Consider the following 27,869-nt stretch of genomic DNA (forward strand, 5'->3'; position numbering starts at 1 on the left):
GTGGAATTATAGGAGGAACTAGAGCTCAGAGCATGAGAAAATGGCCGCCGCACCTTATGTAACTACACTGCCAATAAGACGATGCTGTCCGACTGGTATACAAGAAAATGTCCGCCGACCTTTTGCACTGAGGACATGTAGGGTAAATATCATGCGAGAGAGTGTGTATGTGTTTAACTGTCTATGTCAGCGGCCAAAGCCTCCTCCCCTTCCATGATTTGATTGACGTATGGAAGAGTTAATAGGTTTGTACAATATACGAGGCACGTCTAGTAAAAGAGCAGAGGCAGCATCAAGGCCTGTCACAGCTTCATCAGTAGAGGAAGAGCAACTCTCAATAAAAAGTGTCCTTATCTGAGGTGAGCGGCGGCCATTTTCTTATTGTCTGACAGGCTCGACACATAATTCCTCTCTTGTAACACGTGACGGTGTGGAAGCCATTTTACAGGGTAGAGACTATTAACACTTCAGATACTGTACCTGGAAGTGACGAACACTTAGGGCGGAAGTGCAGTTTCCTGCCCACACAGCCCACCTCGCTACGCTCGTCATATGATTATCTACGGAAGGGGATTTAGCTGCTTCCCATTGACGGTCAGGTTAGTGGTAACTTGTTCTGTGTAACATATGTTATCATTATTATTTTATAGGGGAGAGGGGACCGTACAGTGATATATGAGGGGGAATAACACAGCTCCCAGCACACACTGATATGTGGTATTATTATTATTATATAGAGGAGAGGTGACTGTACAGTGATATATGAGGGGGAATAACACAGCTCCCAGCACACACTGATATGTGCTATTATTATTATATAGGGGAGAGGGGACCGTACAGTGATATATGAGGGGGAATCACACAGCTCCCAGCACACACTGATATGTGGTATTATTATTTATATAGGGGAGAGGGGACTGTACAGTGATATATGAGGGGGAATAACACAGCTCCCAGCACACACTGATATGTGGTATTATTATTATATAGGGGGGAGGGGACTGTACAGTGATATATGAGGGGGAATAACACAGCTCCCAGCACACACTGATATGTGGTATTATTATTATATAGTGGAGAAGGTTCCGCACAGTGATATATGAGGGGGAATAACACAGCTCCCAGCACACACTGATATGTGGTATTATTATTATATAGGGAGAGGGGACTGTACAGTGATATATGAGGAGGAATAACACAGCTCCCAGCACACACTGATATGTGGTATTATTATTATATAGGGGGGAGGGGACTGTACAGTGATATATGAGGGGGAATAACACAGCTCCCAGCACACACTGATATGTGGTATTATTATTATATAGGGGAGAGGGGACTGTACAGTGATATATGACGGGGAATAACACAGCTCCCAGCACACACTGATATGTGGTATTATTATTATATAGGGGGAGGGGACTGTACAGTGATATATGAGGGGGAATAACACGGCTCCCAGCACACACTGATATGTGGTATTATTATTATATAGGGGGAGGGGACTGTACAGTGATATATGAAGGGGAATAACACAGCTCCCAGCACACACTGATATGTGGTATTATTATTATATAATGGAGAGGGGACTGTACAGTGATATATGAGGAGGAATAACACGGCTCCAAGCACACACTGATATGTGGTATTATTATTATTATATAGAGGAGAGGTGACTGTACAGTGATATATGAGGGGGAATAACACAGCTCCCAGCACACACTGATATGTGGTATTATTATTATGTAGGGGAAAGGGGACCGTACAGAGATATATGAGGGGAATAACACAGCTCCCAGCACACACTGATATGTGGTATTATTATTATATAGGGGAGAGGGGACAGTACAGTGATATATGAGGGGGGATAACACAGCTACCAGCACAGACTGATATGTGGTATTATATAGGGGAGAGGGTACTGTACAGTGATATATGAGGGGGAATAACACAGCTCCCAGCACACACTGATATGTGTTATTAATATTATTATTATTATTATATAGGGGAGAGGGGACTGTACAGTGATGTATGAGGGGGAATAACACAGCTCCCAGCACACACTGATATGTGGTATTATTATTATGTAGAGGAAAGGGGACCGTACAGAGATATGAGGGGAATAACACAGCTCCCAGCACACACTGATATGTGGTATTATTATTATATAGGGGAGAGGGGACAGTACAGTGATATATGAGGGGGGATAACACAGCTACCAGCACAGACTGATATGTGGTATTATATAGGGGAGAGGGTACTGTACAGTGATATATGAGGGGGAATAACACAGCTCCCAGCACACACTGATATGTGTTATTAATATTATTATTATTATTATTATTATATAGGGGAGAGGGGACAGTACAGTGATATATGAGGGGGGATAACACAGCTACCAGCACAGACTGATATGTGGTATTATATAGGGGAGAGGGGACTGTACAGTGATATATGAGGGGGAATAACACAGCTCCCAGCACACACTGATATGTGGTATTATTATTATATAGGGAGAGGGGACTGTACAGTGACATATGAGGGGGAAAACACAGCTCCAAGCACACACTGATATGTGGTATTATTATTACAAACAAAAAGTATGGTGGTCGCTCACATCAACTTAATGACATTGCACAGGTGCTTGTAAATGGTGGGGTTTACACTGAGCTACTGAAAAAAAAGGGATTTTCCCTCCAGCACACTGCAGCAAAGTCAACAAAAAAAATACTTGAATCCTACATGATAATAGAAATTCAGAGGTATTGGTTGACATACATTTGCAAATATATGAATAAGCGCTGGGTCAGCGTCAAGGCTCCTCTATACCAGCGTCCCTAACATTATGGGGTTCACGTCCGAGACGCAGGGAACCCCAAAAGAATCCAGCCAAGGACTATCCCCAGGGCAAACTAATAGAAAGGTGATAAAAAAATATCTATGTGAATTAAGTGGTGATGCCCTGAAAAAAGGCCCAGCCAGAACCACTTCGGGGGTCCCACGCCCAAACGCTCACCCCAAAATAATTGTTGCTACCTAATAGTAGCACCCACTCTGGGTCATATAATTACAAATTAATGTACTGTATAATAACAGTAATTCACATAGATATTTTTTTATCACCTTTCTATTTGTTTGTCTATTATTTATGTAATTTTAACACTTATTGATTTATCTTTACACAACTATACTTTACACTTCACTTTCACCTTTTTTCGTGTGATGCACTGGGGATAGTCCTTGGCTGGATTCTTTTGGGGTTCCCTGCGTCTCGGACGTGAACCCCATAATGTTAGGGACGCTGATATAGAGGAGCCTTGACGTTGGCCCAGCGCTTATTCATATATTTGCAAATGTATGTAAACCAATACCTCTGAATTTCTATTATCATGTAGGATGCAAGTATTTTTTTTGGTATTATTATTATATAGGGGGGAGGGCACTGTACAGTGATATATGAGGTGGGATAACACAGCTACCAGCACAGACTGATATGTGGTATTATTATTATATAGGGGAGAGGGGACTGTACAGAGATATATGAGTGAGAATAACACAGCTACCAGCACAGACTGATATGTGGTATTATTATATAGGGGAGAGGTGTCTGTACAGTGATATATGAGGGGGAATAACACAGCTCCCAGCACACACTGATATGTGGTATTATTATTATTATATAGGGGAGAGAGGACTGTACAGTGATATATGAGGGGGAATAACACAGCTCCCAGCACACACTGATATCTGGTATTATTATATAGGGGAGAGGGGACCGTACAGTGATATATGAGGGGAAATAACACAGCTCCCTGCACACACTGATATGTAGTCTTATTATTACATAGAGGGGAGGCAGGGCCGTAACTATGATGGTGTGACGTGCCCCGGCAGAGGGGCGCTGTTCATGCCTGTCACGCCAGACAGATAGACGGACAGTCACGCCTGTGTTTATCCGACCACTCCCCCATCACCACCCCCTAAACGCTGACATCCTGTCCCTTACTCTGCGATGGCTTGCTATGAGCTTCGTGATCGCAGTGCGATCGTAATTGTGATTGCGCACTGCGTTGCATGCACAGTACGCACCATCGCCCAATCTACGTACGTGGTTGCAATTGTGATCCGTGCTGAATCAGACCCATTGTCTCCGCGTAGTCTACATCACCGTTTTGCACTCCCAATTCTCTCACTCCTGCTTTATTTTATTTATTAACAGTTTCTTATATAGCGCAGCATATTCCATTGCGCTTTACAATTGGAAACATTTCTAGAACAAAACAGGGTAATAACAGACAGACATAGAGGTCAGAGGGCCCTGCTTGCAAGTTTACAATCTATATCCTGCTTTCTACCCTTAGCTCCCCTTATACTGGCTCACACCTCATGTCTTCCGTTTCTCTCCATTCCCTTTAGACTGTAAGCTCCATGAACGGTCCTTCCTCCCTCCTGTTATCATTACCTACTTCTCTAGCTCACCTACCACACATCCTCCTTGGGCTCTCTGCCCCTGGCAACCGAGCAGTTTTAGAAGTCTTCTGCTTAATGTCCAAAGTCATTTTAGCCTTCTGACCAGCACGGTCTATATAAAAGTTTTGTTTTACATTTTTATTAGTGAATCCAGTTGAATGTAATAATATTTTTATCTTTAGCATTTTAAAGTCTTTGGGCCTGATTCAGACCCACTCGCGAGCGGCTGTCCGCTCGCAAGTGGGTCGATGGTCTGCACTGAGCATGCGCACGACGGAGGGAGCTCCGTCGTGCGCATGCGCCAGACGTGACGAGCGAAGGAAAGTCCTTCGCTCGTTGTGTCTGATCAAAGGGGGCGTGCTGTCAATGTTGATTGACAGCACGCCCCCTTTGGTGGGCGTGCCGGGGGCGTGCCTCCCTGACGGGGGCGTTCCCACGGGAACGCCTCCTGTCAGAAGCCGGCCCACTGACATCACTAGTGATGTCAGTGGGAGTGATTTTGGCTCTGATAGAGCCAAAATCACTCCGGAGCTTGCGGTTGAAAACCTCAACCGCAGGCTCCGGCTCGCAATTTCGATGGTCGCGATGGTCACGACCATCGCGGCCATCAAAATGCACGCTCGTATAGCCTGTGGGTGGTGACCCACAGCTATACGAGCGTCCAGGAGGACGCTCCATGAAAATGGAGCCCGGCCCTCATGCAGAGCGTGCGCTCTGCTCAGAGCGTACGGCTCTGAATGAGGGCCTTTGTCTTTTTGCACAGGACAGGCAAACACAGTAAAAAAAAAAAAAAAAAAAAAAAAAGTAAATTTTCAATAATTCTCTACAGACCCATAGGCAGTGATTTAATTGGGCGTGAGGTAAAAAACTAAGCCAATTTTAGATTCCCGCTGTAGCCAATAGAAAAAAAATGGTTGCAGGTGGTCATATCAGCTCCTGGTGGCCTTATCTCCGTCTTGTCACCGGGGAGGGGGTTGCTGGGAGTCTTGGGGACTGCTGGGTGGTGCACGGGCTGCTGAGGATGTAGTATTACCAGCACCATACACTCATACACACTTAGTCAACGGGGGAGGGGGATTGGGGGTGCCGCCAGGGTCCCAGAGAAAGTCCAGCTGATTTTTCCTAAGTTTAAGGATTTTAGGAAAAATCAGATTTGCTTTGGCGGTGCGAGAAAAAAAGACGCGGCGAGTACTTCAGAAATCACCCCGTCCCATTTTATACTGCAGGGTCCATAGGGTATCCACAGGATACCTTGGGGTATAGACGATGGACATGTTCATCGTGCACCCCACAGTTAAAAATTTCTCCAAGGATGCACTGTGGCCCCTCCTATACCCCCAGGCCAAGGCACCTTCAGTTTCGTAGTTGCCCGGCCCGAGTCGGGTCACTACACGGAGGGGCTGTCAACAGCCCCAGAAGATCTTCAGAGCGGACAGCACGGATAGTCCAATGGACATCCGTGCTGCCGCTCCGCCGTCGAGACGCCAGTACTGATCCGGGGATTTCGGCGGGCTTCTGGGGTTCCCACTAGCAGACGCTGCCACTAGACCACCAGGGACGCCGGGTTGGAGTGTTAAGGATAAGGGGGTTAATAGCATGCCAGGGGAGGGTGCCTTCCCTGTAACACAGCCGGCTCCTCCCTTGCTCCTCACAGCCGCGGCGGTCTGGCAGGCTGTGGCAGCATTCCTGCTCCGGGCCCGCCTCCTCAGAGCTTGCCGGCGCCCATTTTAACAAGGCTGATACGCTGGTCTCCATGGTGGATACGCGGTCCAGGTCCCCCTGCATACCTCTCCTCCTTCTGTCCCCTAAATGGCAGGCAAAACCCCGCAGCTGCTGGAAAAATATTGCGCCTTAGGTTGTTTTTAAATATCCCACCCGTAATTAGATTTCCCTCCTTAATGTATTCTTAGAGGTATATTTTAAATTCTGCTAACCAGTTTTTCCTGTAGTTAGCTGCTATTTGTATGTTGCTTATATAGGGTCTGTGATTTTGTGTGCATTTTTTCAACCTTTATTTTTGTGTCCTTTGTTAATTTAGTGCCCCCCTCAGCAGGTCACACCATAGGAGCGCTACAGTGTTGTGGGCCATTAGGGGCGGCCAAAGCTGCCAGGTAAGATAAATGCTTCATACAGTTTACCAGACAGTGTATATATGTATATATAAAATGTGTACAGATAGAATCGTGTTTGGAGTTTTACATTTGACCTTTGTATATTTTGCATGTTAATCCGTTAAAAACAAAAATAGGTTTAATTTGCACCTATTTTATCAAAGTCTCTTTCAATACACAGAATTACACAGTAGTAAAGAAGACATCTACTAAACGTGGGACATCAGCCATTCCTATGTATAAGTAGTATTTAGCAGGACCCAGAGCCCCATCACGGTGCCTCCACCTCACTCACTGATACATGAAGATCCCGGAACTCCCCAACAAGATCATCCAGCTGCTGACTGGAGAGGTGACTGCTGGGAATGGGACATTATACAGTAACACAGGAGATGTGTCTGGGTGATGACTGGAGAGGTGACTGCTGGGAATGGGACATTATACAGTAACACCAGGGGATGTGTCTGGGTGATGACTGGGGAGTTGACTGCTGGGAATGGGACATTATACAGTAACACCAGGGGATGTGTCTGGGTGGTGACTGCTGGGAATGGGACATTATACAGTAACACCTGGGGATGTGTCTGGGTGATGACTGTATCATTGGTAGATGGGTTTTGGGGTCTAACCAAATACCTAAGTGACTGTCACTATATTATCTGTAGAGCAGCTGTGTGGGTCATACACTGATATATTGTTTCATCTCTATTAATGAAATCAATCATTATTTTTGTTTTCTACATCAGGGTCCTTAGGGATCCACAGGGATACCTTGGGGTATAGGGCTTGGCTTCAGCCATGGGCACCACAGAGTTAAAAATTCTCTCCCAGGATGCACCGGGCCCCCTCCTATACCCCGCCCCCAGGCCAAGGCACCTCAGTTTTCAGTAGGTGCCCGGCCGGGAAGCTGGGTCATCGCAGAGGGGGGCTGTGTAACAACCCCTGAAGATCTTCAAGAGCGGTAGCATAGGACTGTCCTGCCTGGGGGGCCTTGGGCTGTGGCCGGATGTACGGGGGGCAGCAAAGGTAAGCAGCGGGCGTCTGCGGTAGGCGCCCGCTGAATCACAGTCCGGCATCCCCAGGACTGGGGGCACCCTGGGACCTGCAATGTAGTGGAGCCAGGCGGATGCCTGCGCTCTCCACTAGACCACCAGGCATACGGGGCTGGAGCATTGCGGAACACGCTCCAGCATCCCGGGGGGTTAATGGCCTGCCAGGGGAGGACGCCTTCCCTGTAGCGCACAGGAGGCTCCTCCCCATCACTGCTGTCGGCGCCTTACATTAAGGCTTTGGCGGGCTGAGGCAGTGACCCTCCTCAGGCCCGCCTCCCTTCATCCTCCAGCGGCCATTTTATGTGACAAGACGCTGTGGTGACAGGGTGCGGAGCCTGGGGTGCCCCTTACATACCTCTCCTCCAGTAAAGGTCAGCAGGTGTGGGGGAGGGGGCGGTACTCCAGGATGGGTTATGTGCTGCATGTTTGGCCATCCCTCGTACCTCTGCTGTACCCAGCACCTCTCAGGAACCACCTTGGGCTTGTTTTGCACAAGCCCTGACTGTTCTTGCAAATAGGCTTTGCAGCCCCTCCTACGTTTCCACAATTGGGGTTTGCACAGCAGGCGGTAGTCCCGCCTCCTGTTCTGGGAGTTCCGGGACTGATAGTAATGCAGTGCCCCCCTGCAACAGGTCCTTAATCAGGCTGACCCAGGTTTGTCTGATTCTGGGGTGCGGGGCTCTCAGCAGGATAGTTCTAGACCTGCTAAAAGACCGTTATTGTCATATCCATCAGCTCAGGATGATGAGGATGACGGCTCGTCTGATGAGGGCGAAATTGTAGATTTTTCGGACACTGACACTCCTCAAGTAGGGGCAGAGGCTAAGTAGTATTTACATTCCAGGCCTCATACGGGCAGTCCGTGCGGCCATGGTAATTACTGACGACAACTTACCTGCAGCGCCTACTCATGCTTATTTTAAAGAGGTTAAAGGAGCTGCAGCAGTTTTCCCTCTATCTGGTCAGCTAGTTGATCACATGGAGGAGGCCTGGAAATCTCCAGGAAAAAGATTTCAACCTCACAAGCGTCTGGCACGTACTTATCCCTTTGCGGAAGATTACTTCACTAAATGGGAGTCTCCTCCGGTGGATTCTCACTTTGCCTATGCCGTCTATGTATTCTCTGACGGATACTACAGACCGTAAGGTGGAGGTGTGCCTTAAGTCTATCTATTCCCTTGCTGGAGGAGCATCTAGAACAGCTATGGCTGTCTGCTGGGTGGCCCAGGCTATGGAAAGGTGGGTGGACGCTTTGGAAGCATCATTTGCTTCTGAGGGTACCAGCGAACAGGTTATGTTAGTGGGTAACATTCGGGATTCCGCTACGTACATTAACGAAGCAGCTTTGGATTTGAGCCTGCTTACTTCTAGGATTTCTGCGGCGGCTGTGGCCGCTCGACGCTCCTTGTGGTTACGTTCGTGGAGAACGGCCGCTGAATCCAAGAAAGGCTTGGAATGCTTACCCTACAATGGACAGGTCCTGTTTGGACCAGCCTTGGACAAAATAGTAGACACGTTGGCGGCTGCCAAATCTGCGTGTCTAAAAATCAGTCCTTTCGGCCCTATCGCCCTCCGGGAAAACCTAGGGTTCAGTCCTTTCCGAGACCTTCAGGTCCCAAAAAGACCGCTAAGACCAAGAAGCAAGCTTGGAGTACCAGACGTCCAGCTGCCAAGCCGGTCGACAAACCCTCAGCCTGACGGGTTGGGCCTCCCCTTGGGGGATCCCAGGGTGGGAGGCCGACTTCTGCAATACGCCCAGTGTTGGTTCAAAACCACGACAGACACTTGGGTACGGGAGGTGGTATCTCAGGGATATGCCCTCTCCTTCCGCAGAAGGCCTCCACATCAGTTCTTTGTAACAGCAGGTCCTTCAGATCCAACGAAGGCTCTAGCGATCCAAGAGTTGGTGCGTTCTATGCTTCAAATGAGAGTAATAGAACCTGTTCCGTTATCCCTGAGAGGGACCAGATATTACTCCAACCTTTTTCTGGTTCAAAAACCAAATGGATCATACCGACCTATACTCAACCTCAAGTCCCTGAACAAGGTTTTAAGGGTCCCTCTGTTCCGAATGGAGACTCTGTGTTCTATTGTTTTAGCTATGCAGCCTGGGGATTTTATGGTGTCCCTGGATATTCAGGATGCTTACCTGCATATCCCCATGCCAGGGTTCATCAGCGTTACCTCAGATTTACAATGTTGGACCTCCATTACCAGTTTCAGGCCCTACCGTTTGGCCTTTCCACGGCTCCTCGGGTGTTCACGAAAGTAATGGCGGTCATGGCGGCACACCTGCGGTTGCAGGGAGTTCGCCTGTTACCATTCCTTCTCAGAGAATGGTCCATCTCGGGGCATTGTTGGACTCTCAGCAACAGAGGATCTTCTTGACGGAGGAAAAGATAGCCCTGTTGCAGTCCAAGATACGCAATGTTCTAAGCAGTCACCGAGTGTCTCTTCTCTCGGCGATGAAGTTACTGGGATCCATGGTGTCAACGTTCGACATGGTGGAGTATGCCCAGTTCCACTCCAGGCCTCTACAAATGTTGATCCTGTCCAGATGGGACAGAAATCCCCGTTGAATAAAGACGCAGATGATCAGGCTCACTCCGGAAGTGTGCCTGTCTTTGATGTAGTGGTTACGAAGGTCTCATCTCGGCAGGGGACGTCCGTTTTGGATTTCAGATTGGGTCCTTCTAACAACGGATGCCTGTCTTCGGGGCTGGGGCGCTGACAGGCCCACACGTCTTCCAGGGCCGGTGGACGTCGGAGGAATCGGACCTGCCAATCAATATATTGGAAATTCGAGCAGTGTTCAGGGCGCTGCAGCATGCAAGACCGTTCCTGCTGGGGAAACCTGTGCAGGTTCAGTCAGACAACGCCACCACGGTGGCTTACCTAAATCGTCAGGGAGGAACTCGAAGCCAAGCGGCTCTAAGGGAGGTGTCCCGCATTCTGACTTGGGCAGAAGGCAATCTGCCGGCCATTTCGGCCGTCTTCATTCCGGGTGTGCTCAACTGGGAGGCGGTCTTCCTCAGCCGCCACGATGTACACCCGGGGGAATGGTCTCTTCACCAGGAGGTGTTCCAACTCCTGGTGGACAAGTGGGGTCTTCCCGAAATAGACCTCATGGCCTCCAGACACAACCGCAAGCTGTGGGCGTACGGATCCCGAACAAGAGACGCAGGAGCTCTCCTGGTGGACGCTCTGTCGGCACGATGGAACTTCCAATTTGCGTACCTGTTCCCTCCATTCTCCCTGCTGCCTCGAGTAATTCGAAAGTTCAGGCAGGAAGGAGGCAAGATCCTGCTGGTGGCCCTTGCGTGGCCCAGAAGGAGTTGGTACTCGGATCTCCAGTGTCTATCCATCGACACTCTTTGGCTGTTACCTCAGAGGCCGGACTTATTGTCTCAGGGTCCTTGTCTCTACCCGGACCTGAGTCGGCTATCTTTGACGGCGTGGCTCTTGAGACTACCCTCTTGAGGTCCAAGGGTTTCTCTAGAGCAGTGGTCAATACCATGTTACATGCTCGTAAGCCGGCTTCAGCTAGAATTTACCACAGGGTGTGGCATACCTATTTTGAGTGGTGTCGCCCTAGAGCGTACGATCCTCACGAGTTTAGAATATCGAGAGTGTTGGCTTTCCTTCAGGCAGGCTTGGATTTAGGTCTACGCCTTGCTTCACTGAGGGTACATGTTTCTGCCCTGTCGGTTTTGTTTCAACGAAGGATTGCTACGCGGCCTGATATATCCGTACCTTTATGCAGGGTGTCCTTCGCATCCAGCCTCCCTATGACCATCCGGTAGCTCCATGGGATCTGGCTGTGGTTCTGAAGGCGCTACAGGATCCTCCATTTGAACCTTTGGGTTCTGTGGATCTAAAATGGCTTACAGCAAAAACAGTGTTCCTTTTGGCTATTGCTTCAGCCAGAAGGGTGTCGGATTTGGGGGCTCTTTCGTGTCGTCCCCCATTTCTAATTTTTCATTAGGATAGGGCGGTACTTCGTACCCGTCCCGGATTCCTTCCTAAAGTAGTGTCTAGTTTCCACATTAACGAGGAAATTGTGGTCCCAGCCTTTAATTCATCTGACCTCTCAGCTGGTGAGGGTTCTTTGGATGTGGTACGGGCTCTGCGGATTTACGTGGACCGTACCAGTTCTTTGAGAAAATCGGACTCTTTGTTTGTCCTACATGGATTTCATAGGAGGGGTTGGCCTGCCAATAAACAGACGTTGGCACGCTGGATCTGCATGGCGATCTCTGAGGCATACACTCACGAGGGACTTCCAGTGCCACCCTCGGTGAAAGCTCATTCTACAAGATCTGTGGGACCTTCGTGGGTAGCTCGACGTGGCGCCTCAGCTCTTCAGCTATGTAAGGCGGCCACGTGGTCCTCTGTCCATACTTTCGTCAAGCATTATGCCTTTAACACATTTGCTTCTCAGGATGCTTCCTTCGGGCGGCGGAATCTCCTCTCGGCACAGGAGGGTCCCCTCCCTTGAAGGATACTGCTTTGGTACATCCCCACGGTATCCCTATGGATCCCTAAGGACCCTGAGGTAGAAAACAGGAGATATGGTAAGAACTTACCTTTGTTATCTCCGTTTCTACGAAGTCCTTAGGGTCCACAGGGCGCACGCCCTGTGCTTCCGTAGGGTGTTGTTCTGGTCACCAGTTTCTGTCTCCCTTTTCTATGAGAATGTGAATCTTGTGTGTTCCAGACTTTCTTCTTCCTTTTTTCCTCTCTCCCGGCCTATGGCTTGATACTAAAACTGAGGTGCCTTGGCCTGGGGGCGGGGTATAGGAGGGGGCCCGGTGCATCCTGGGAGAGAATTTTTAACTCTGTGGTGCCCATGGCTGGAGCCAAGCCCTATAGCCCAAGGTATGCCTGTGGACCCTAAGGACTTCGTAGAAACGGAGATAACAATGGTAAGTTCTTACCATATCTCCTGTTTTTAAATTTGTTTAGGGTGCAGCTCTGACAAAAATTAAGGTAGAAGATACAAAAGGAGAAAAGAGCCGTATGTGAGGGGTGATCAGCAGTGTAAGGAAGAGGAAATCCCTACAGCTATCAGCACAGGTGAGTAATAATTGCTAAGTACAGAAAAGAGTCATATTCTCCTTGTTCAGTCACTACAGCAATCTCTTATCCTACACCTTCCTCTGTCACTACAGCAATCTCTTATCCTACACCTTCCTCTGTCACTACAGCAATCTCTTATCCTACACCCTCATCTGTCACTACAGTCATCTCTTATCCTACACCCTCCTCTGTCACTACAGCCATCTCTTATCCTACACCCTCCTCTGTCACTACAGCCATCTCTTATCCTACACCCTCCTCTGTCACTACACCAATCTCTCTTATCCTACTCCCTCCTCTGTCACTACAGCAATCACTTATCCTACACCCTCCTCTGTCACTACAGCAATCTCTTATCCTACACCCTCCTCTGTCACTACACCAATCTCTCTTATCATACTCACTCATCTGTCACTACAGCCATCTCTTATCCTACACCCTCCTCTGTCACTACAGCCATCTCTTATCCTACACCCTCCTCTGTCACTACAGCACTCTCTTATCCTATACCCTCCTCTGTCACTACAGACTAATGAGGGAAATATATCTGCCCAGTGGGCGAGTCAGGAGCCATCAGCCCCTATTATTGTCCTGTTCTCCCCCTCACATCATGTCACTGTGTGTTACCAGCCCAGAGATCTGACCAGTTTCCTCCTCACACTCTCTGGTGTATCTCATGCATCAGGAGCCATCAGCCCCTATTATAGTCCTGTTCTCCCCCTCACATCATGTCACTGTGTGTTACCAGCCCAAAGATCTGACCAGTCTCCTCCCCACACTCTCTGGTGTATATCATACATCAGTACAAGGGACGTGATCCTATCTATTCAATCATTAATTTATAGGAGGACCTGTGGCATTACTCATGATCCCCTCTGTGCCCAACCTCATGTGACACTACTCATTTCTTCCTTGTATATTTTACATTTTAGTGTTTAATTCTCTTTGTGCTTAGCACTAATAATAAAGCAAAATAGTAGTTGATTCTTCACGACCTAAGATCACGCTCGCCACATCTCGCATCTAATGAGTGACGCATGGAATATGCCAAATAAAAGATTAATCTGCCTAAACGCTTGATTTCTTTTTACCCTCTTCCAGCTACTGATTGCACTAAGTAGGAAGGTCCCCCAGCAGTGGATTCCCACGTGACACGCCTGGTTAAGAACGCTACCTTACCTATCCATACAGCAACCTCCTTAAAGGAGACTACGGATAGAAGGATTGAAGCTTATACTCTACTCTATATACTCTCTTACAGGAGCTGATACTCGTCCTGCCAGGGCTACCGCCTGGGTGGCAAAAGCCATTGAGAGTTGGGCAGAGGCCCTGGAAGACACATTTCCCTCTGATGTTTCGTGGGAACAGCTGTCCTACATCTCTCACATTAGGGATGCAGTTCCCTATTTAGGATGGTCTTCTAGCTTCCAAGGCATCTGCTACTTCCTTGGTAGCCCGCTGTATCGTTTGGCTTTGCTCATGGAAGGCAGACTCGGACTCTAAAAAGGCTTTGGAGTCTCTGTCTTACTCAGGAGAGATCCTGTTTAGCCCAGAATTGTACAAGATTGTGACTACCTTGGCAGCTTCTAAGGCGGTGTTCTTGCCCTCTGCATATACTACGAAGCCTCGGATATCATCCTTTCGGTCTTTTCGTCCCCAGGGAAAAGCTAAAGGTCAGTCCTTTCCACAGCAGTCGGCATCCACAAAGGTCTCCAAGCCTAGGCCCAGTTCTGGCGTCAGACCACTACAGACGCCTGGGTAGAGGAAGTGATCTCCCACGGATACGCTCTAATTCCTGAGGCGGCCCACCAAGCAGTTGTTTTGCACAGGGCCTCCATCGGACCCAGGTAATGCCCTGCTCCTCCAGAAGGCCATTCAGTCCTTGCTGCTCTCGGGGGTAATAATTCCGGTCCCCTCATCACAGCTAGGGACGGGTTATTATTCTACCCTTTACTTGGTTCAGTAGCCCAACAGGTCGTATCGGCCTATCCTCAACCTCAGGTCTCTGAACAACTTTATCAGGGTGCCCAGGAATGTATGGAAACCCTACACTCTATTGTCCTGGCTATGGAGCCTGCGGGCTTTATGGTGTCTTAACGCTTACCTACATGTACCTATAGCGCCCTTTCATTAGTGATATGTCCGGTTTACTGTCCTACAGCAACACTACCAATTTCAAGCACTGCCTTTTGAGCTTTCTACAGCTCCTTGGGTCTTTACTATGATCATGGCAGTTATGGCGGCCTATCTTCATCGTCAGGGGATCAGACTGCTGCCATACTTGGACGATCTTTTGCTGTTTGCAAGCTCCCCAGAGATTCTTCACCACCATCTACAAGTAACCATTGCCTTTCTACAAATGCACGGTTGGCTGATCAACTGGAAAAAGTCTTCCCTGACCCCCTTCTCAAAGATTGGCACATCTGGGAGCCTTCCTGGACTCTCGGGCTCAGAGAATCTTCCTCGCAGCAGACAAAGTGATCAATCCTATTAGGTGCGAATTGCGAGTTGCTATTTTCACTTTGAATTATAGCGAATTAATTTTGCAATCCAATTGGCAACTCGCACTGAATCAGTCAGACTGAATTCGCAACTTTCCACTTGCACCTCTCTGAGGGTGAGAGATGGAAAAGAAAATATTTATTTCAAGGTTAAAATGTTGGGACACTGAGCTGAACTCCTTGGACTACCCCCCCCCCCCAATGACGAATTAGGCAACTGGAAGTTTCCAGGGTAAAAAAAAAGACCTAAAATCATCCCAAAATCAACTTTTTCGTTAGTTTAGGAACCCCAAATTTAATTAAAGTAATTTTTTAGTTAAATTTGTTTGTCATTTTTTAAAAAATTTTTTTTAATAGTACCCCAAAATCACCCTTTTTCCTACTTTTTTTGTTTAATTAGTTTGAGATTAAATAAAAAAGTGTTGTTTTTTTTTTTTTTATTATCATTTTCTTGCATTTTTAATAATAAAAACCAAATCAGCCATTTGACACCATTTCAAAACCTACAGTAACTTCCTAATGCCCACAAACCACCTTCTATACAGTCCTGCTAACAAATTATCTATTTTGGGGGGTCCAGGATGGTCTCCCCACATTTTCATGCATTTCTCGCAAATCTCATTTCGCAGTCAATTATAGACATTTTTAACTGGACTGGAGAGTTCTCGGGAGAGCGTTTCACTGCGAAGTGTGCGAGTTTCAGGAAACAAACTCGCAATTTGCACATAATAGGATTGACCCCAAAATCTCTGCACTACAGCACCAAGTGTGCAGGTTACTCCACAGTTGCAAAGTCACTCTGCAATGCAGACCTTGGGATCCATGGTGTCCACATTCGACATGGTGGAGTTCGCTCAGTTCCACTCAAGGCCCCTTCAACACTTGATCCTGTCCAGATAGAATAGGCTGCCCCATCTGCTCAGATCCCAGACGATGGGCTTCTCCCCAGAGGTTTGCCTGTCTCTATCCTGGTGGCTACAGACGTCCCACCTAAACGAGGGTCGCCCTTTTTGGATCCCGGACTGGGCACTCCTCACCATGGACACAAGCCTCCGCGGGTGGGGTGCAGTGACTGGCCACCACTCCTCCCAAAGACGCTGGACTCCACCCGAGGAGATTTTTTCAATCAACGTCCTGGAACTCCAAGCCATTTACAGAGCCCTCACTCAGGCTCAGGATATTCTTCAGGGCAGACCAGTAGGAGTACAGTCCGACAACTTCACGGCAGTGGCCTACCTCAATCACCAAGGAGGCACTCGAAGTCGGTCAGCAATGGCAGAAGTGTCCCACAATCTCACATGGGCTGATTGCCATCTCCGCAGTGTTCATCCCGGAGATTCTCAATTGGGAAGCAGATTTCCTCAGCCATCACGACGTGCATGCAGGGGAGTGGTCACTACATCCAGAAGTCTTTCAGCTCCTAGTGGACAAATGAGGTCTACCGGACATGGACCTCTTAGCCTCCCGGCACAAACACAAGCTTCCAGTGTACATAGCCAGGACAAGGGACCCCGATGCAGTCTTCGTGAACGCATTATCTGTGAGGTGGACCTTCCATGTGGCGTACCACTTCCCTCCAGTCTCCCTTCTTCCCCAGGTTCTTCGGAATTTCAAGCAAGGAGGGGGCACGGACCTGTTGGTAGCTCTGGCTTGGCCCAGACGCCATTGGTACTCCGATTTTCAAACTCTTTCCATAGATTTTCCCTGTCTATATCCGGACCTGGCCCTTCTGTCTTTGACGGCTTGGCTCTTGAGACATCCCTCCTAAGGTCTAAAGGGTTTTCTAGCGCTGTGGTCCAGACCATGCTCAGAGCGAGTAAACCGGCCTTTGCCTGGATTTATCCACTCTGTGTGGCATACATATTTCCTGTGGTGTGCTACTAGAAACAATGACCCTCAGGTTTTCAGGGTTACTAGAATCCTTGCCTTTCTTCAAGCTGGATAGGATCTCAGACTCCACCTAGCCTCTCTGCATGTCTCTGCTCTGTCCATCTGGTTCCAGTGCAGAATTGCTCCTCTACCAGATGTTCACATCTTCCTGCAGGGCGGTCTCCGTATACAACCTCCCTTTTTCCTGTGGCTCTGTGACATTTGTCAGTGGTTCTCCCCACACTTCAGGAACTTCCATTTGAACCCCTGAAATCAGTAGACCTCAAATGGCTCACTCTGAAGACTTTTACTTTTGGATATAGCATCTGCCCTTAGGGTATCGGATTTAGGGGGGCTCTCCTGTCGCTCCCCATTTCTGAGCTTTCATCCGGACAGGGCTGTCCTTCAAACGCGCCCCTGGCTTCCTTCCCAAGGTGGTCTCTTGTTTCCACCTTAATGCGGAAATTGTTGTTTTCCGGCCTTTCAATCACCAGACCTCTTAGCAGGTGGGGCCTCCTTGGATGTGGACCGTACTAGTTCCATCAGGAAAACAGATTCCCTCTTTGTTCTATATGGATTCCACAAGAATGGCTTACACGCTGGCTGGGCTTCCTGTACTCGCTACAGTATCTGCTCATTCTACTCGCTCTGTGGTCCCTCGAGGGCAGCCCAATGTGGCGCGTCTGCCAGACAACTATGCAAGGGGGCCACGTGGTCTTCTGTCCACACCTTTCTTAGGTTCCATGCTTTTGCCTCAGGATGCTTCCTTCGGGTGCCGGTTTCTCCTCTCAGCTCAGGAGCGTCCCCGCCCTTGAACAACTGCTTTGGGACATCCCCATTGTCTCCCTATGAACCCTGAAAAAAAAAAAAAGTTTTTTTGGGTAAAACCTACCTTTTAACTCTTTCTTCGAAGTCAACAGGGCACCCGCCCTGATGCACCTGGGTTCTAGGGGTTTCTTCTCTTGGTCACTTGTTTCCTTCTCTGTGTGAGTGTTATTCCTCAGTGTACTAGTCTTCCTTCTCTGCTATCCTGCTCCTGCCTTGGGCATGTTAATAAAACTGAGTTGCCTTCAGGCTGTGGGCAGGGTATAGTGGGAAGGATGGGAGCGTCCTGGTATAGAAAATAGCTTAGCTGTTGGTATCTGGTCCTCCAAATACCACCTACACCCTATTGTCTCCCTGTGGACCCTATGGACTTTGGAGAAAGAGAGTTAACAAGGGTAAGCTTTACCGTAACTCTTCTTTTTCCACTTATGGAATCATTGACACATGGCTGTAATTAGAGGCAGCCAGGATGGCTCTCATCAGGCGTGCTGGGTGAGGAAGGAAGGGATGCTCAGCTCTGCAGTCCATCCCAGGCCATTTGTTACAAGTCTGAAGATGTATTCCCGCATTGAATTGCTTTATTTATTGGGTATTAGTGTACGAGAGAGTAGCATACCACATTGTTCTCTAAATTTGTGTCTTATACGCATTAGTGAATCAGTGAAAAAGCCGCTCCCAGAGCTTGATTTATTACGGATCACAACTGTGATTACGCACGCAGGTCTGCAGCTGAGACATGTTAAAATGCTGATGTCCTGTCCCACCATCGTGTCCCTTGGCTCTGCATCTGCGTGAGTGATCGCAAAGTGATCTCAATGCTAAACCTCATGCACGCACACTGCGGTACATACGTATACACAGTACGCACCATCGGACGATCTGCGTATGCTGTTGCGATCCGTAATGAATCAGGCCCCACAGTGCCACAACAGAAAAAGCCGCACATGCATCAGACATCCAGACTCAGCTGCACACAGATGTGCAAATGTCGCACATCAAATTGATCAATGTAAAGTAGCGTAGAGTAGTTTTGTCGCTCTTAATTAATCTTCCTAGTTCCAACCTCAAGTTATGGGCTTACCCGATGTGTTGCAGTGGCTCGGACTCCTCCATTAGTGCTGTGCACGGGAAGCACGCTGTGTACATAGTTACTAGTGTTCTTATTTTACTCTCCTAATATGTAGTTTCTTCTTCAGGGTCCATAGGGATCCACAGGGATTCCTTGGGAGTGTAGGTGGTGGTTAAGGACCGGACACCAAACAGTTAAGCTTTAGAGCTCCCATAATGCTTTGGTCCTTCCTCCCCCCCCCTATACCCTGCCCCCGAGCCTGAGGTAAATCAGTTTGTTAACAAGGCCAAGGCAGGAGGAGGAGAGGAGAGAAGGAAGACTTGTACACAGAAGAATCACACTCTCACATCAAAGAGACTGGAAACCGGTGACCAGGAAACCCAGCCCAGAGAAGCAAGGGGCGTCAGGGCGGGCACCCTGTGGACCCTATGGACTTCGAAGAAAGAGAGTTAAAAAAGAAGTTTTACCATAACTCATTTTCTTCAGGGTCCATAGGGATTCACATGGATACCTTGGGGATGTTCCATAGCAGTTATTCAAGGATGGGGACACTCTTGAGCTAAGAGGTGAATCCTGCGTCCAAAGGAAGCATCCTGAGAGGCAAAGGTATTGACGGCATAAAGCCTAAGAAAGGTGTAAACAGAAGACCACGTGGCCGCCTTACAAAGCTGTTCAGCTAAGCTGCCACAGCGAGCTGCCCACAAGTGACCCACAGAGCGAGTGGAATGCATAATGGGAAGATTGTGGGCACTGAGTGGGATGTGGGAGCCACATAACTGCTCAGACCACAGCTGCATAGACTGCATGTGTGTGTTCCAATGAGCACACAATTCTGTGAATTAGCAGCTCCACCATTTTGTGAGTGACAGCAATCTCACTCTGTGAGAGTGCTGAATCTGCAGTTAACCACAGGTGTGATGGCTTACCATGTCTGTATTACGCAATGAACACGTCCATTTAGGCGTTCCTTAATGATTGGAATTTCATTGCTTTTTTTTTAGTTTGGCAGAAATTCAGTAGGTTTTGTGAAATTTCAGATCATGTCTAAGAAGCCTTAATATGACAAGTGAAACCATTGTCTATAGAATTAAATAGCTTTTTTATTAACTATCAAAAAAGTAAACTGGGCCACCTGCAGGGGAGAAGGGCAACAAAATGGTACACTATGTAGGTGGAGGAGGGGCCGTCATACAGGTGCAGAGTGAGAGACAGCTGCAGGGTTGGACTGCAGGCGTGTCGGGGTGCGGAGCAGTGCACAGGAGCATCAGCGGGCGACAGAGGGCTCACTGGCGCTGGGCATGCATCTGAGAAAATAAAATCAATAAGACAGATGCATGGACGTATCATTAAGATCCGAGCTTTTCAATCCTGGTCCTGGTTGTCAAAATACAGTGGACAAAAAGCATAGGGGTACCCCGTATTTAGCACGTCCAGCACCGGGCTTTGCAGAGGCGGTCCGGGTTGTCAAAATACAGGGGACAAAAGACATGGGGTCCCCTGTATTTAGCACAACCAGTACTAGGCTCAGCCAAGCCAGTCCTGGTTTTTGAAATACAGGAGAAAAAAAAGCATAGTGGTCCCCTGCATTTTCCATAACTAGCACTGAGCTCTTTCTAGCGGGGGGATAATACCACAGCCAGGAAAACTGTTTCACCGCGTCCCCCAGCCGAAGCATTAACCCTGACCGCTAGTCAACCCAGGCCAGGGATCCATGGGGATGTGGGGACCCCCCAATAAAGGAGTCCCCATTTCCAGGGCACCCCAGGCCTGCTCTGCTAGCCCGGTGCTATCCCTGGCACCCCTAGAGATGTGGGTGCCGGGGTTGACTGTGTGAAGTGACCCCACTCTCCCCAAAAACCATAACCAGCTCTGGGATTTTCATTTCTAGTCCTGGTTGTGACAATACAAGGGACAAAAAGCGTAGGGGTCCCCCTGTATTTAGCACAACCAGCACCAGGCTTTTTAGAGCCAGTCCTGGTTGTCAAAATACAGGGGACAAAAGACATAAGGTTCCCCCCCCCGTATTCAGCGCAACCAGCACTGGGTTCTGAATTATTTGGAAATACAGGGGGGAAATTAGTAGGGTTCCCCTGTATTTACCCAAGCCAGCACAGTACCCTTTCTAGCAGGGGGGGGATTATGCCACAGCCAAGGGAGCCTTTTCACCAGGTTCCCCAGCCAAAGCATTAGCCCAGGCCAGGGGGAGCTGGGGACCCCCCTAATAAAGGGATTCCCCCTCTACAGGGCACACTAGGCTGTGTAAGTGTGGTGTTAAATCTTTCTCTTTGCAGGTGAACCAGAGGTCCCAGCAAACCTCCCCTACATGCTGGTACTTGGAGAACCACAAGTACCAGCATGCAGTGCATTAGGGCCCACTGGCTCCTGTAGTCCACCTATAAAGAAAATATTAAAATAAACACAATACTTAAATAAAATATTACAATATTAAACTGCGTTTTCACCTGGGGAGTGGCTGCATTTAAGCCCTTTTGCATGGCCGTCACCACCCCAGGGCTTTGGAGGCTTTGCCTGGCGGGTACCAACCCACCAGGCCTTCGGTGTCTTCGCCTGGCAGGCGCCAAATCGCCAGGGCTTCTGGTGTCTTCACCTGGGGGGTGGCAGCCAATTTGCTCTTTTGCGCGCCTGTAAGCTCTTTTGCATGGCTGCCGACCGCTAGGCGTCTTCTTTCTTCAGGAGATCTTCATTGCTTCCTCCCGGCCGTCGGACTGCCATGCCGCCTCCTTGCGCTGGCTTATACAAGCCAGCCGAGGGGGTGGTGTGCTGACGCCATTTTTTAAATGGGCTCGGCTGCCGAACTCTGCAGACTGGCTGGCAGGGACTGGATCCAGGCCTGCCGCCAATGCTCGCGCCGCCGCCATATCCCCCCGTATAATATCAAAGGAAAATATATGTAGTTTAAAGTGACAAATCTAGACACATGACACTTGGAAAGTGACAAAAATGTAATCGGACTTTCCGCAGTTTCGCAACCCATGGAGCAGGAGAACAGCCTACCAACACAGGACAGTAAGATAAAATTGAGTCCAGAGGTCCATGGGAAGAGAGAGGCGTATACAGTTTTCACAAGCCCCTTTTTTTTAAAGTTAGATAACCGTTTGCCTGATCTAGAATTAATTTCAAAAAGTAGTAAGTACAGTTTATTCCAAAATGTAGTTATGCCGATCGGAACACAGATTGGCTAATACCAGCATAAACTTCTTTGAAGAATGCTGTACCTTCCAACGGGTAGAGCGTGCTTTCATGCTGAATGAAACCCAGGATAACAATGATGCCCAGCATCTATAATAGTCAGTATAACAGGTCCAAATACATGGCAATCAACATTCACAAGGTCTGATTGGAAAGTTTATTTGATGCATCCGATTTGCCATGATTTATGGTCACTTTTGGTGATGGTTGTTTGTGTGTTGTTGTTTGTATTTTACATGGTCTCCTAGTGTGAACGTGTAATTGCAGATTTGGGTGATATTTGTCCATATCGTATAACCTTCGCTTTCCATTATAAAATATTATCTTAAGGGAGACTTTCATTAGTACAATGTATTTTATGTAATAGTTTTAGTTTAGTCATTTACTTACTCAGGATATAAAGTCTTTACCTAACACTTTATAATGCAGCAATAACAATATAATGAAACATTTTAAAATTAATATATATAACATACGATGTATCTTTAAAGGGGATCGATGGTGAACTATATATATATTTTTTTAATTTCTCACGTTAACAATCACTTAAATACATTTACTGGGACACAAATACAACCAGCATCTGGTGCTTCGATTCTGTAAGTTTTATGCTGTCCCAGAAAAATATTATAATTCAGCTATAAACTTGCAGAGTCCTAATATGAATATTACGCAGACTTGGTAAAAACTGCACTGTCTCATGTGCATTTCATGGATGTTGCACATCTTTTTTGCAAGCCTGGATACAACAGTATTTTATTTATCTTTTATAAACAATGTTTTAACATTTTAAAGTCTATTTCAAATCTTTTATTCGCACTTTCCTTTTACATTGCAATCTCTGGCACAGGCAGTTGATATAAAATAAACATGTACCCTGTATGTATGTGTATGTATGAGAGTGTATGTATATACACACATAGTTTTATATATATATATAAAATAAAATCTGGCAGCGGTCCGGCATTCACACTGTATATAAAGACAGCTGCTCAGGTGCCAGTGTCAAATTGGTATAAATACATAGGTTTTGGTGCTTTGTCCTCCACCACACTGCACTCTGGGACTTGGTATAAAGAAATGTATTGAAACAACGTTTCGTAGCGACTACCTGAAGACGGGGAGCTAGTCGCTCCGAAATGTTTCAATAAATGTCTTTATACCAAGTCCCTTAAAATGTCAGTCACCATTTGTACCCTCTATTCAGCTCTTTGTTTTTATGTTTTTTTTAATCTTATTTTGTGGAAACAATTATTTTATGATATATTGTATTCCCTACAGATGGATGTAATAGAAGAAATATATCACAGGAACAACTGATTTATTTTCAGATACTGAAATAAAAGATAACATCAGACAAGATTCTCTGGTGGAAACCCCTAGAATTATACATCCAGTTCTCCACAGTACAGAAATGTCATCTGATTCTTCTGATATGTCATGTAACTCAGATATCGGTACATCTATTGCAGCTCTTAGAGGTGATAAGGTATTTCCCAATAATATAGAAGCCAGATCTTCTACACAGAGCACAAAGATTATTGCCCATCAGCCAGCTAATATACGTAAGAAGACATTTTCATGTCCTGAGTGTGGAAAATGTTTTAGAAAGAAATCAGAGCTTATTAGACATGATAAAAGTCACACAGGTGAGAAACCATTTCCATGTTCTGAGTGTGGGAAATGTTTTAGAGAGAAATCAACTCTTGGTATACACAAGAGAATTCACACAGGTGAGAAGCCATTTTCATGTTCTGAGTGTGGGAAATGTTTTACACAGAAATCAAGTCTGGTTATACATGAGAGAACTCACACAGGTGAGAACCCATTTCCATGTTCAGAGTGTGGGAAATGTTTTAATTCCAAATCCGTTCTTATTTCACATCAAAAGGTTCACACAGGTTTAAAGCCATTTTCATGCTCTGAGTGTGGGAAGTGTTTTAGAGACAAATCAGCTCTTGATCTACATGAGAGAACTCACACAGGGGAGAAGCCATTTTCATGTACTGAGTGTGGGAAATGTTTTACACAGAAATCACATTTTGATATACATGAGAGAACTCACACAGGTGAGAAGCCATTTTCATGTACTGAGTGTGGGAAATGTTTTAGGGATAATTCACGTCGTCTTAAACATGAGAAACTTCACAGAGGTGAGCTGCCGTTTTCATGTTCCGAGTGTGGTAAATGTTTTTCAGAGGCATCATCTCTTGTTGCTCACAGGAGAATTCACACAGGTGAAAAGCCATTTTCATGTGCCAAGTGTGAAATATGCTTTACCACCAGATCACGTCTGGTAATACATGAGAGACTTCATACAGGTGATAACCGATGTTCGTGTTCGGAGTGTGGGAAATGTTTTAGAGACAAATTTGGGCTAGTTGCACATGAAAGAATTCACACAGGGGAGAAGCCATTTTCATGTTCTGAGTGTGGGAAATGTTTTGCACAAAAATCAACTCTTGTTGAACATAATAGAACTCATACAGGTGTGAAGCCATTTTCATGTTCTGAGTGTGGGAAATGTTTTGCTCGCAAAACAAATCTTGTTATACATGAGAGACTTCACACAGGTGAGAAGCCGTTTTCATGTTCAGAGTGTTCAAAATGTTTTAGAGACAAATCGGCTCTTCTTATACACAAGAGAACTCACACGGGTGAGAAGCCATTTTCATGTGCTGAGTGTGGGAAATGTTTTTCAGATGCATCATCTCTTGTTACTCACAAGAGAATTCACACAGGTGAAAAGCCATTTTCATGTGCCGAGTGTGGGAAATGTTTTTCAGACACAACAATTCTTGGTACCCATAAGAGAATCCACACAGGTGAGAAGCCATTTTCATGTGCAGAGTGTGGGAAATGTTTTATAAACAAATCAGCTCTTATTGGACATGAGAGAACTCACACAGGTGAGAAGCCATTTTCATGTGACGAGTGTGGAAAATGTTTTGCAGAGAAAAAATCTCTAACATCACACAAGAGAACTCACACAGGTGAGAAGCCGTTTCCATGTACAGAGTGTGGGAAATGTTTTGCACAAAGATCAGCTCTTGTTACACATAAGCAAATTCACACAGGCGAGAAGCCATTTTTTTGTGCCAAGTGTGGGAAATGTTTTAATCAGAAATCATATCTTGTTAGACATGAGAAAAGTCACAGGTGAGAAACCTTTTCCATGCTCTAATTGAGACAAACGACAAGTCAGATCTTGTGAAACTTTACACACGCATTTAAATAAAGTTTGTTTTGAGAGGGAAAGTATTTTATCCAAAGAACAAATCATTATCATATATGCATATTTTTCCTGATTTGTGCTACTGTTCAAATTGTAGTTTTTGTTATTTTTCCTGTTACTATCCATCTCGCCAGCTAACTCATTGTCACTTGCAGCGTGTATGGTCACTTTTAGAATTGTAGTACCCAAAATGGCATAGAGTGTTGGATGACATGGGCAGTGCTCAAGTGGTTAACTTGAGGGTATATTCATATTGATTTAATGGAACATATGGGGCCGGCAGTCAATTAGCAGCAAAATCGTCCGTTTTTGAAAAAAAAAAAAAAATGTCACCAAAAAACTGTCGAAAACAGGAGGTGCGAAAAAAAAAAAGGCGCTGAAGTCAGGAAATTGCGTCTGTACCCCAAAAGACTGACGTACATCGAAAAATAATTTAAAAGTGAATTATTGGCCATAATAAAAGTATTTACAGTACTTAAATTGCATCAGTTGGCGGTAATTTGCCTATACGAAAAACGTTAAAAAATATTAGAAAACATTTTTTCTTCCAGGAAATTACTGTTCCACGTAAATATGGGTACAAGTATATTTTCGTGTCATAAAAGCGCAATTTTAAAAACCGTTACAGTGCCTGCTGCGGCCACGTGTGATGTTTAAAACACTTGACGCATCCATACTGCCCCCGAAAAACCAGACCCAATACGTGAAACCCATGTTTGACCGGTGGTCTTTTGCAAAATTACGTTAACTGTCAAAAAATAAATAAAATTGAATTTATCATTAGGGGGGGTGTCCAAAGGCTTCTGAAAGAAATCCTCGCATTTTTAGTCAAAAATAGGGATTTTGTATTTTTTTTTTCTCTTGGTCTTAGGTGGAGAAAACGTTTCGCCTGCTTTTTTTGTAAAAATCTTCCTTTTTTTATTGTTTTTTTGGAGGCGAAAATTAGATGATTTCACCAGCGGTGGTGAAAACGGCCGATTTCGACGCTAATTGAATCTGGCCGATGGTCTGACACCTGATAGACAAGTTCCTGCTATAAACCTCCTCTCCAGCAATAGCCTGATTTATATGATAATAATCAGGACAACATAACAGGATTAGGGACTGTCCTATACGTGGGTATTGAGACAATTCTCCCTCCTTGTTGAGCAGGATATAAAAATGTATCTGTTTGAAAGTTATCTTCATGTTGTAAATGTGGATATTACCATAAATTGCCCAGAGATTGTTACATGGAAAAATATTATTTACTATTGCTAAGTTATGGCATAAGGCTGCCAGTGTGAATTATATTCTTTTAAATTGCAAATATGGGATGTTGAGAAACTTGTACCTTGTGTCCAGTTTTTTGTTTTTGTAAACAATATATACACAATGTATTATACATGGTAAATTACTAGCCACTTCTTGTTATATGATTATCATTTAATTTATTATTGACGCAGATGTAAAATGTCTAAGCCGACCGAAAGATGTCAAATGGAGCACATTATTTACCATTTCATCAGGAGCCTGGGAAGTCCTGAGATTGTCAGGACAAACCAATGAGAAGGAAGATTGTGTTAGCCTAATGGTAACAGAAATGTCAATAAGTCTGGATAATTTCAAATTGACATTAGAATAATTTTGGTTGTATTGTACCATGCATGTATTGTAACTGATTTTAGTGACACCTTTTGATCACTGCATAAATTGTTCCATATAATAAATTTTATATTAATATTGAATCTGACTATGGATATTGTAATTCTATTGAAAAGTACCTTATCAATGACCACAGAAATGTATTAAATTGTAGCGGCATCACCAGAGGTGGCACTGGTGAGCAGCAGATTCTGTGTGGGGCAGGAGAGATCCGGAGCAGGAGCCTGGGAAGTTGTGTAAGGGCTGCCTGGTGGAGAGAGCTCAGGTGTGGGCTGATTAGGCAGACCAGTCAGAGAGCCCAGTGAAGCTGAGCGAGCCATTAGGAGGCCTGGGTCCGGATCTTGCAGGAGGCAAGGGGTGGACCATCAAACTCTCAGACTGTGGTACTATAAAGCAGACAGGCTGTAGGCTAAGGAAGCTATATCAGGCCAGGGTCCAATTCTGCATGTGGCAGGAAGGACCCCCATTTACAGAGACTGTGTTGGCAGACTAGCTGCTCCCTTATAGAGAGGGCTCAAGAAGTGAGCTAGTGCCCTAAGAGAGGGTTAGGTTGTTTATTATTTTATTGTTTCCTGACTACCATGCTGAAGTAAAGCACCATGTTCATTTGTATGCTGGAAACCTGTGTGTGGACCCTCATTAAGCACCTAAACACTGCACCAATCCACCCTCTATCGAGCTAATTAACCCCAAGACATCACAAAATATATCTTCTACAAGCTACTACCAACCTGCGCCACTTCTCACGCTGAGAGGAAGACGCAGGAGATTATTGGTTAGTGAGTTTATCATCCATTTCTCTGCATA

General features: G+C 46.3%; 1 protein-coding gene across 1 annotated transcript; it reads left to right on the forward strand.

Moving 5' to 3' along the window:
- Positions 1–468: 468 nt before the first annotated feature.
- On the forward strand, positions 469–27,115 carry LOC148506117 (uncharacterized). Its single transcript, XM_088447251.1, has 5 exons — positions 469–599; positions 6,506–6,578; positions 6,760–6,930; positions 12,596–12,706; positions 23,465–27,115. Exon 5 carries the CDS (start codon positions 23,598–23,600, stop codon positions 25,344–25,346), a length of 1,749 nt encoding a protein of 582 aa, XP_088303377.1. The 5' UTR covers positions 469–599; positions 6,506–6,578; positions 6,760–6,930; positions 12,596–12,706; positions 23,465–23,597; the 3' UTR covers positions 25,347–27,115.
- Positions 27,116–27,869: the final 754 nt, after the last annotated feature.

The sequence above is a fragment of the Taudactylus pleione genome, unplaced genomic scaffold (assembly GCF_031769625.1).
Source record: "Taudactylus pleione unplaced genomic scaffold, aTauple2 ptg000424l, whole genome shotgun sequence".
In the NCBI taxonomy this organism is placed as follows: Eukaryota; Metazoa; Chordata; class Amphibia; order Anura; family Myobatrachidae; genus Taudactylus; species Taudactylus pleione.

Coding starts and splice junctions, on each gene's coding strand:
- LOC148506117 (XM_088447251.1), top strand. CDS start 23,598: ATGTCATCTGATTCTTCTGATATGTCATGTAACTCAGATATCGGTACA.